The 10,752-nt window shown below is 43.2% G+C and overlaps 2 protein-coding genes across 2 annotated transcripts in view; both read left to right on the top strand.

The window, feature by feature from the left end:
- Positions 1-3,573, top strand: part of vps41 (VPS41 subunit of HOPS complex) — a 5,299-nt gene extending 1,726 nt beyond the window's left edge. Inside the window, exons 2-8 of the mRNA XM_053342834.1 lie at positions 353-407; positions 497-637; positions 1,222-1,358; positions 2,109-2,208; positions 2,492-2,536; positions 2,648-2,727; positions 3,437-3,573. Coding sequence (XP_053198809.1) covers positions 353-407; positions 497-637; positions 1,222-1,358; positions 2,109-2,208; positions 2,492-2,536; positions 2,648-2,727; positions 3,437-3,517 — 639 coding nt within the window. The 3' untranslated portion in view covers positions 3,518-3,573. The remainder of the gene's footprint in view (positions 1-352; positions 408-496; positions 638-1,221; positions 1,359-2,108; positions 2,209-2,491; positions 2,537-2,647; positions 2,728-3,436) is intronic.
- A 3,140-nt stretch (positions 3,574-6,713) lies between these two features.
- LOC128382835 (dentin sialophosphoprotein-like) lies at positions 6,714-10,751 on the top strand. The gene is made up of 3 exons (XM_053342833.1): positions 6,714-6,758; positions 7,315-10,621; positions 10,731-10,751. The coding sequence occupies exons 2-3, from the start codon at positions 7,316-7,318 to the stop codon at positions 10,749-10,751; spliced, it is 3,327 nt and encodes a 1,108-aa protein (XP_053198808.1). The 5' UTR covers positions 6,714-6,758; position 7,315.
- The last annotated feature ends 1 nt before the right edge of the window (position 10,752 follows it).

The following is a 10,752-nucleotide window of genomic DNA, read 5'->3' as shown; positions in this document are numbered from 1 at the left end:
GAAGAAGGAAGGAAAGAAGGACAGAGGAAGGAAGGAAGGGAGGAAGAATGAAGGAAGGGAGGAAAGGAAAGGAAAGAAGGGAGGGAGGAAGAAGGAAGGAAGGGAGGAAAGGAAAGGAAAGAAGGAAGATGGGAGGGAGAAAGGAGGAAGAGGAAGGGAGGGAGAAGGACAGAGGAAGGGAGGAAGGAAAGAAAGGGGGATGGAGGAAGGGAAGAAGGAAGGAAGGAAGAAGGAAGGGTGGGAGGGAGAAAGGAAGGAAGGAAAGGAGAAAGAAGGAAGGAAAGGAGGGAGGAAGAAGAAAGAAGGAACAGTCAAAACAGACAAAGCTTAATTTTCTCTCTCTCTCTTTCAGGCTCTAGAGATTTGCCAGCAGAGGAACTTCGTAGAGGAAACCGTCTTCCTGCTCAGTCAGTCGATATTTAACGTCTCCTTACTACGTCTTCACTTCCTGTTAAATATGTCATTTAAACTTAACCCAGCGTATTTTAATTTCCAGGCAGGATGGGGAACTGCAGACGAGCCCTGCAGATGATCATGGAGGAGCTGGCCGACGTGGACAAAGCCATCGAGTTCGCCAAAGAGCAAGACGACGCCGAGCTCTGGGAAGATCTCATCTCGTACTCTATCGACAAACCACGTACGAAAAAAAAACTAAACATCTACTTCCTGTTTTATTATTATCCTCTCTTTTATTATATGACTTTTATTTTGGCGTCCACAGCTGAGTAATATTCCTGTTCCTTCTTTCCTCCCTTCCTTCCTTCCTTCCTTCATCCTCCCTTCCTTCCTTCCTTCCGTCTGTCCTTCCTCCATCCCCCTTCCTCCCTTCCTTCCTTCCTTCCTTCATCCTCCCTTCCTTCCTTCCTTCCGTCTGTCCTTCCTCCATCCCCCTTCCTTCCTTCCTTCCTTCCTCCTTCTCTCTTTCTTTCCTTCCTCTCTTTCCTCCCTTCCACCTTTCGTCTGTCCTTCTTTCCTTCCTTCCTCCATTCATATTTTCCTTTCTCCCTCCCTCCTTCCTTCCTTCCTTCTTTCCTCCCTCCCTCCCTCCCTCCTACCTTCCTTCCTACCTACCTTCCTTTCTACCTACCTTCCTTCCTTCCTTCTTTCCTTCCTTCCTTCCTTCCTCCCTACTGAAATGAAAAATATGAAAAAAAAAAATCTACTTCCTCTTTTATTATTATCCTTTCTTTTATAATATGTCTTTTATTTTGGCGTCCTCAGCGTTCATCACCGGCCTCCTCAATAATATCGGAACCCACGTGGATCCGATCCTGCTCATCCATCGCATTAAAGAAGGCATGGAGATCCCGAACCTCCGAGACTCACTAGTGAAAATCCTGCAGGACTACAATCTGCAGGTTAGAAATGTTTTAAATAATAAAATATACTATCTGACGTTTTTCTAACTTGAAATCTTTATGATGCCATTATTTCTTCTTCTTCTTCTTCTTCTTCTTCCTTCCGTCTGTCCTTCCTCCTTCTCTCTTTCTTTCCTTCCTCTCTTTCCTCCCTTCCTTCCTTCCTCCCGTCCTTCCTTTCTTCCTTCCTTCCTTCCATCTGTCCTTCTTTCCTCCCTCCTTCTCTCTTTCTTTCCTTCTTCTCTTTCCTCCCTTCCTTCCTTCCTTCCTTCCTTCCGTCTGACCTTCCTTCCTCCCTCCTTCTCTCTTTCTTTCCCTTCCCATTACCTTCCTTCTTTCCTTCCTTCCTTCCTCCCTTCCTATTTTCCTTTCTCCCTCCCTCCTTCCTTCCTTCCTTCCTTCCTTCTTTCCTTCCTTCCTTCCTTCCTTCCTTCCTCCCTCCTTTCCTTTCTCCCTCCCTCCATCCCTTCCTTCCGTCCTTCTGTCTGTCCTTCTTTCCTCCCTCCTTCTCTCTTTCTTTCCTTCCCATTACCTTCCTTCTTTCCTTCCTCCCTCCCTCCCTCCCTCCCTTCCTTCCTTCCTTCCTTCCTACTAATAACTGTATGTCTAAATCTTAACGAACATTGACCTCTGCAACTAAGAACTTGATGATTTTTAGATTGGGACATTTTCCCCACTTACATCAATTAACCCAATGAATGAGCAGGTTGCTATGGTTACTAACCATCTTCTGTTTCCTTGCCCTGTCAGATTCTGCTGAGGGAAGGATGTAAGAAGATCCTGGTGGCCGACTCGCTCTCTCTGCTTCAGAAGATGCACCGAACGCAGATGAGAGGAGTCAGAGTCGATGGTGGGTGTGAGGGGGGGGGGGGGGGGGGGGGGAGGACTGTTTTATTCTAATATAACTCTGTCTGTCTGCTTAATTTATATACAGTACAAGATTAACTCCTTATTGTGTAAATCCCAGGAACATTGCACACATGTATATAATCTCAGGAGTTTCTGCATATTACACATTTATATATATTGCATTTACTGTATATAGTGTTTTACTTTATTTATTTATTTTATCACTTTCACCCTTACTCTGCTACTTTTCTCAGTATCTCATCATATCTTATTTTTCTTTTCAGAGGAGAACATTTGTGAATCCTGTCATGCTACCATATTACCATCAGGTGAGTCACATGTACAGTTATATCCAAATATAGTTTTGGTTTTTTTTGCATTTGAGAGGCGTTAGCTGCTTATGCTAATGCTAATGCTAATGCTTGGTGCTTGTGTTTCAGATATGGCCAAAGCCTTCAGCGTGGTCGTGTTTCACTGCAGACACATGTTTCATAAAGAATGTCTACCGTCCGCAGGAACAGTAAGAAACTTCTCTAGAGTCACATCTCATTATTTCCTTTTATGCACGATTAACCCTCCTGTTGTCCTCAGGTGAAGGAAGGAAGGAAGGAAGGAAGGGAGGAAGGAAGGAAGGGAGGAAGGAAGGAAGGAAGGAAAACAGTAGGGAGGGAGGAAAGGAGGAAGAAAGGGGGCGGGGGGAGGAAGGAAGAAAGGAAGGAAGGAAAGGAGGAAGGAAGGGGGAAGGAAAGGAATAGGGAGGGAGGGAGGAAGGAAGGAAGGAAGGAAGGAAAAGAGTAGGGAGGGAGGAAAAGAGGAAGGAAGGAAGGAAGGAAAGGAGTAAGGAGGGAGGGAGGAAGAAAAGGGGGAAGGAAGGAAGGAACGAAGGAAGGAAAAGAATAGGGAGGGAGGAAAGGAAGGAGGAAGGAAAAGAGTAGGGAGGGAGGAAGGAAGGAAAGAAAGGAAGAAAGAAGGAAGGAAAGGAGGCAGGAACAGAGGAAAGAAGGAAGGAAAGGAAGGAAGGAAGGAAGGAAAGAATTATGGAAGGAGGGGAAGAACGAAGGAAACATTGAAGAAACAGGAAGAAGGGAAGGAAGGAAAGAAGGAACAGTCAAAAGAGAGATGGGGTCAATTTGACCCGAGAGGACGACAGGAGGGTTAAGTATATCTATCTACTAACCCCGACTCTCTCTCTTGATAATCCTGCAACTTTTTCTTCTTCCCTGTCTCAGATTCCTGGCGTGCAGTTCTGCAACATCTGCAGTGCGAAGAAGCGCGGGCCAGGAAGTGGAATCCTGGAGATGAAAAAGTAACTCGCAGCATTTATTATTAATGCTTTTTATCCTTTTTCCCCTGTTGCCCCCCTTGCCCCCCCTTGCCCCCCCCTTCCTCCCCCCACCGCGACTGTCAGTGCACTGATCGATGAATATCACTTTCCCTCCTCTCAGTCACTGAACTGTACAAAAATGCAAAACCTTTCTATCGGATTGTCTCTGTATATTTACCTCCAACGACTGTAAAGTGTTGCCTGTTCTGCTTTGCCGCTAATGTGATTTCTGTTGATGAAATGTTGAAATGTTGAAATGTTGAAATGTGCAACGTCTGAAAAATAAAAACTTCACCAAAAACTCTTGTATGAATGTTTCTATGACTCAGTGGAAGTGAATCCAAGTTAGTTTAATGTAATTTAAGAGTTGGTTTAAAGCTGTTTAGACAAGATCAGTTTAAATATATATTTTATTAACCCTCCTGTTGTCCTTGAGTCAAGGGAGGAAGAAGGGAGGAAGGAAGGAAAGAAGGGAGGGAGGAAGAAGGGATGACGGAAAGGAGGAAGAAGGGTGGAAGGAAAGAAGGAAAGGGAGAGGGAGAGAGAAAGGAAAAGAGGAAGGGAGCAAGGAAGGAAAGAAGGACAGAGGAAAGAAGGAAGGGGGAGGGAGGGAGGGAGAAAAGGAAGGGAGGAAAGAAGGACAGAGGAAAGAAGGAAGGTAGGGGGAGGAAAGAAAGAGAAGGAGGGAGGAAGGAAAGAAAGGGGACGAAGGAAGGAAGGAAAGGAAAAGAGGAAGGAAGGAAAGAAGGAAGGTAGGGGGAGGAAAGAAAGAAGGAGCGAGGAAGGAAGGAAATAAATACAGAAGGAGGGATGGAGAAAAGAGAGAGGAAGGAAAGAAAGAGAGAAGGCAGAGTCAAAACTGACGGGGTCAATTTGACCCGGGAGGACGACACAAAGGTTGAAAGGTTTGATTTGTGATGTATAAATGTAACATTTAACCCTCCTGTCGTCCTCCCGGGTCAAATTGACCCCGTCTCTTTTGACTGTTACTTCTTTCCTCCCTCTTTCTTTAATTTTTCCTTTCTTTGCTCCCTCCTCCTTCCATACTTCCTTCCTCCCTCCCTCCTTATTCCTTTCCTTTCTTCCTGCCTTCCTTCCTTCCTCCTTTCCTTCCTTCCTTACTCCTTTCTTTCCTTCCTTCCTTCCTTCCTTCCTCCCCCCTTACCCCTTTCCTTCCATCCTCCTTTCCTTCCTTCCTTGGCCTGAGGACAACAGGAGGGTTAAATAATTAAGCCAAAGTGAGAGGAAATTACTCTACATTGGGGGGGACGAAAAGACACACATGGGATTCAAAGTCTGAAAGAAAAAGAGATTAAATGAACTCAAATTAAATTACCCCGTGTCTTTAAACAGGTCAAGGAAGTTTTCAATGAAGCTAAATATACACAGGATGAAGTGTAAACTAAAGAAGATAAAACCTCTTAGCAGGTCTGTAGTCGCACCATGTGGAGGTGAAAGAGAACGCATGATGTCTTTAACCCTCCTGTTGTCCTCGAGTCGAGGAAGAAGGAAGGAAGGGGAGAAGAAGGAAGGAAGTGAGGGAGGAAGGAAGGGAGGGAGGAAAGGAAGGAAGGACAGAGGAAGGAAGGAAGGTAGGAGGGAGGGAGGAAGGTAGGGGGGAGGAAAGAAAGAGAGAAGCAGGGAGGAAGGAAAGGAAGGAAGGAAGGAAGGAAGGAGGGAGGCAGGAAGGAAAGAATGAGGGAGGGAAAGAAGGAGGGAGGGAGGAAGGAAGGCAAGAAGGAAAGGAGGAAAGAAAGAGAGAAGGAGGTAGGGAGGACAGAAGGAACAGTCAAAACAGACGGGGTCAATTTGACCCAGTTGGACGACACAAGGCTCGAGTGTACTAAGTGAACTCAATCAGGACAATTAGGAGGAAGTCAAAGGATGAACTGAACATCCAATTAGTGAGACGGAAAGGAGTAGAAAGGCAGTGAGGTAAGAGGGGGAAATAAAGTGGAATAAATGAAAGAAAAATAGTACTTAACATTCCCTTTAATATGCAAAATCTGAAACCACTGTCCACTTCATTTGAATAGGAAAATGGTCTCAGACAGTATAAACTACATTACATATACAGTAAATGAAAATGTGATTATCATAACTCACTCAAAATGTTCCTTGAAAAATAAAAATAAAATGCAATAAAATAGAAATTCAGACAGTTTTAGACCATGTTGTTGTCCTTTACAAATGAAATGATTCCTCTCATATCATATTAAAGTTTGACAGTGTGTGCAGAAGTCAGTCAGTTTAATGTATTATATGTGTATTATTCGTCCCTAACAAGTAAGATACATCAATATAAGTCTTCTTTTTATCTTTCTTGACAAAAAACAGCTACAAATGATCATATACAGAATATCTTTTTTTTTTCATTTGTGAAAACCGTAAAGTTCTGCTTTTAATCTGAAATGTGCTTTTATGAACATGAAATTAGGTCAATAAAAATAAAATTTGTGTAACACATAGCTGCTTATTTAGATGAAAACTTATCATCTGGTTTTCTAAGAGTATATATTTCCAAAATAATATTTAAAAAAAAACAGGCATACATAGTTTTAACAGCCTTTGCATTAGAGAAAAAATTAAATCAGTGTGCTGTTTGACCTTACATGCTTTTTATCTGAAATTTGCTTTTATGATTATGAAATTTAGCCAATAAAACTAGCTAATCTGATATTCATAGAGTATACATTTCCAAAGAATATATAAAATTATCATCAATATGGTTGCTAGTAAAATACACATTATTATTATCAGGGTTTTATTATTATCATAAATGGGCTAAAACAAGACAGGATTTTCAGAGCAGCTATAATAAGATTTACAACTTCAATTAATATATTTTCTTAATTTAAAAATATATATATATATATATATTAGCTGTGTGAAATCTGTGAAAACAAACTCTACTCTTAGTTTGTGCGTGTGGGCCTTATTATTTTCTTACCACCCGCATTCCGCTAAGACCCGCCCTCCTCTTCTTCTGATTGGCTGGACCTCCGTGACCCGCAAGCTCAACCAATCAGAAGTAGAGATAGGGGGCGGGTCCATTGCAGAATACGGGTGTGCCAAAAAAAAGTGTGGCCTGGAGGCGCTACTACATTACATCACATCCGCTGTTTCCCCTTCCGGAAGTACAGTTAATTTTTATTCACAGGCAGAGAGAGAGGAGAAAAAAACAGAAAAAAACAGCTGTTGTTGGGGGAAAAAAAGAAAACATCAAAGTGAGTTTAATTCACGGCTATATCTTACCTTTTTACCTTCTCGCTGACACTAATATGGAGAAGACTATAACTCTGTAAAAGCTTTGACGTCTCGCTGTTTTCACTTCATTTGTTGCGAGTTGGCTGCAGCTAGCCTGTTAGCTCCCATCTCAGCGAGCTACCTCACCATTTCTGACTGCTAATACTGACAACAATCTGCAGTCAAGTCCGACAACAGATAAGATAATCGATAATGATACAGATTCAAAGTGATTAGACGTGGCGTGGCTGCAGTTTTAAACGTGATTTATCAATGTTTACGTGCACAGTTAGCCAGCCTTGTTGCTTTTTAGAGGAAACCAGGTTAGTCACTGTTAATAAGGCTGCTAGAAAAAAAAGGATTATAGTTAATACTTTTATAGTAGTACGCTTGATTTTATTTATATTATATGCATATCACATTTTATCTGTCAACTAAAAAAAGGCAAAACTGCACTTATGACCTAGTTTTATTAATTAGTTTAATTAAGTTGCATGTGTGTTTTTAACTTTGTCTAATATATATTTTTATTTACAGCATGCCGGCCTCAAAGAGAGGATCATCCCCTCATGATTCTCAGCCCAAGATGAGGAAGTTGGACGAGGACGCGGAGGCTCTGCAGCCAAAAACTGCACCGGCTACCAACAATAAGCCCCATAAAACAGGAAATATGCAAGAAACGACAGCAGCCCCTCGGACCAAGAAGAAACCGTCTGCCTCAGCAGAAGGGGAAAACAAACCAGCCAAGTCATCCATACAGACTTCCCCTCCAAAGGATTCCAGCAAAACCATTTCAGAGCCACCTGTCAAAAAAGCCAAGCTCCTGAAAGCCACAAGTGCCTCCTGCGGAGAAGCTCCCTCGATGAAAGCTCTCTGCAAAGCTCCCGTGAAGCGGACAGCCTCCACAGAGTCCGACGAGGATTTAAGTAGTGACGGTAGTAAAACTGACCTCTTTAGAGAGAGGGATGACGGAGACAAGGCGCGCTGCATTAGACAATATTCAAACCGAGTCCGAGCTAAGCGCCAGGCTGAAGAGACGTGTACTGATCCACAGGAGACGTGCCAAGAGTTATCACCTACGCCCTCGGACCCGGTACAGATGGACCACAATTATGGTAGATTCACAGATTTGCTAGGTGGTCAAAACTTGGATGAGACTGTTCAGAATGAGGACAAACCTGCAGAGCCTGACACTGAAGCTCAGAGACAAGAAAATTCAGAGTCAAAAGAAGCTTTAGCCGAAGAAATTGGACAATTAAAACATTTAGAAAGCCAAAATCTTATAGATAAAACTTCATCTACACAGATATTAGACTCTATCAGCGGGGCAGAGTCTAGTATAGAAGTAAATGAAAACAAGGATGTGGCAGAGTCCATCAAAAGCCAGACAGGTTTAGATAACGAAACACTACCGCTGTCAGTGAAAACAATATGTTCTAGCAGCGGAGAGGCGAAGCAGTGCAGCGAAAGTGAAGACCAGACAGATGAAAAAGTAGACTCTGTTTGTAGACCTGAAAGTCAGACAGATCTGAGCTGTGAAACTGACACAAAAGAGCCCACAGTGTCTGGTTCTGATGTAAAATATGAAACTGATGAAAGTGAGCATGAAGTGAAAGGAGAGACTGAAGCAGGTGTAGAAGCTCGAGCGCTGCCAAACGAAACAAACTCCACACCAGAGGAGATGCTGATGGGAAATCACAATCCTAAAAGCCAGACAGACCTCAGTGTCAAAATTCAAGTTACTTTCAAGGAGGAATCAAAATCGAACCAAGTGCCAGACGCGATTACAAATTCATGTGACGGCGTGAACAAAATAGTTAAAAAGTCAGAAGAACAGCTCGAGGAAAGCGAAAGAAAAGGAGCTGAGTTCCTGTCCGCTCAGTCCGCAGCTGGTCCAGAGTCTTTTGTTGAAGTACAGCTGAGTCACGACGCTCGGGAGGTGAAAGCCAAGACAACTGACAGCTGTACTGAAACGAGTAAAACAACATCTGAGGACAGAGCTGACCCTGCACTGAAAGAGCGAAGTGAAAACCAGGAGACGGGAAATTTTAATGACACTACAGACACACCTGTTGATGTTAAAGAAGGTGTTGCAAATTCTACAAGTTTGGGAAAAGAAGAGACGGACATTGAATGCACCGCAGCACATATTCAGGCTTCAGCAGCATCAGCGCTTTCTAATCCTGCCTCTTCTTCTCTGGAAATACAAGGACAGACGAATCGAGAGGTCAGTGAACCTACCACAGACATATCAAGAGGATTTCACGACGAGCATGTGGTTGTGAAGTCTACAGTTATGGAAAATGAAGATAGGATGAGCGTTGACTCAGCTAGTGGACGTGAGAGTCAGAATATAATAGAAATGCAGACTCTCACAGCAGCAGACACCAGCGCAGATGTGAGTAAATCCACCTCAGACGTATCTGATTCAGTGACTGCACCTTTTAAGAGTAGCGAAGATGAAGGCAGGATTCCCTCTGAATGTGTCGCAGCTCCTGAGAATCAAATAGAGGAGATTTCTAACTCTGAAACTGGGCCTACAGAGAAAACGCAGAGTCAGAATATCCATGAAGTCAGTGAACCTACCACAGATGCATGTACTGAATCTCATGAGGAGCAGACGGTCGGCACTTCTACAATTACAGAAAACACACACAGCTTTGAATCGGACATGCAGAAGAGAACTGAGGAGATTTCTATCATTGCACCGACGGCTGAAATGCAAAGCCAGCAGATCCCGGAAGTCAGTGAACACAACACGGACGTACAACCTGAGCTTAGTGAAAATTTGACTGAAAAATCCCAAAACATGGAAAATGTGAAGTTTGAATGTGCGTCTTCATCAGAGAGTCAAATCAATATGAAAATGCAGACCACATCTAATCCACTCCCTATGACGGAAACACAAAGTCAGAATATCCAGGGTGTCAGTGAACCTAACACAGATGTATGCAGTGAATTTCATGAAGATCAGAAAGTGGACGCTTCTTCAATTAGAGAAAATGTAAACAGCTTTGAGTCTGTGGCAGCAGCAGCAGAGAGTCAAAGTGAACGTTACTTGCAAACCTCACAGACATCAGAGACCTCTAATCCTGCCCCGTCACAGGAAATGCAAAGTCAGGGAAGCCAAATAGACTCGGACACACAGACCAGAACTGAGGAGATTTCTATCATCGCACAGACAGCAATGCAAAGCCAGCAGATTCGAGGAGTCAGTGAACACAACACAGTCATACCACCTGGGGTTCAAAATATGGGAAAGGTGGATTTTGAATGTGCATCTGTATCGGAGACACAAATGCAGACTACAGAGGAGATTTCTATAAAAAGTGAACACATATCTTCAGAGGTTGCAGTCAAAAACTCCCAAAATATAGAAGAAGACGACAAAATGAGCGATAAATTACTGACTACGCCGGAGAATCGGTTCAAATCAGAAGCACAGAGAACGGAAACACAAAGCCAGGAGAGCCAAGAACTCAGTGAACCTGCAGCCGACTTATCTGAAGTTCAAGAGGGTCTAATTATTCCCACAAATGAGTGTAATGAAAACAAGGAGAGTCAAGTAGAAATTGATATCCAAACAACAGCGGCAGAGGAGGAGATGATCTCTAATCCGACATCAACACTCAACATGCAAAGCCAGAAAGGTCAGGAGGTCAGAGAATCCACCACAGACGCTGAAAAAGGCTTAATCGTGGCGAGCACTGAGAGTAAGGAAAGCAAGGAAGAGGATATCACTGCTGCTGTAAATCAAATGGAAACGAATACGCAAACAACAGCAGCAGCAGCAACCCAGCAGGATATTTCTAATCTTGAAATGCGAATCGGGGGAAGCCAAGAGGTCAGTGAACTCACCGCAGACACTCCAAAAGAGCAAATGAGCTGTAAAAGTAAGGAAGACGAAGATGGTGAATGTGTTCAAATAAATATGGAGACTACTGCAACACCAGAGGAGACAGGAAAACAACTAAA

Source organism: Scomber japonicus, chromosome 21 (genome assembly GCF_027409825.1).
Source record: "Scomber japonicus isolate fScoJap1 chromosome 21, fScoJap1.pri, whole genome shotgun sequence".
Taxonomy (NCBI): Eukaryota; Metazoa; Chordata; class Actinopteri; order Scombriformes; family Scombridae; genus Scomber; species Scomber japonicus.
The sequence above is the reverse complement of the archived record's forward strand: the minus strand, read 5'-3'. Positions and strand labels throughout refer to the sequence as shown.

Coding starts and splice junctions, on each gene's coding strand:
- LOC128382835 (XM_053342833.1), top strand. CDS start 7,316: ATGCCGGCCTCAAAGAGAGGATCATCCCCTCATGATTCTCAGCCCAAG. Junction 10,622..10,730: donor GAATCGGGGGAAGCCAAGAG/GTCAGTGAACTC, acceptor CTGCAACACCAG/AGGAGACAGGAAAACAACTA.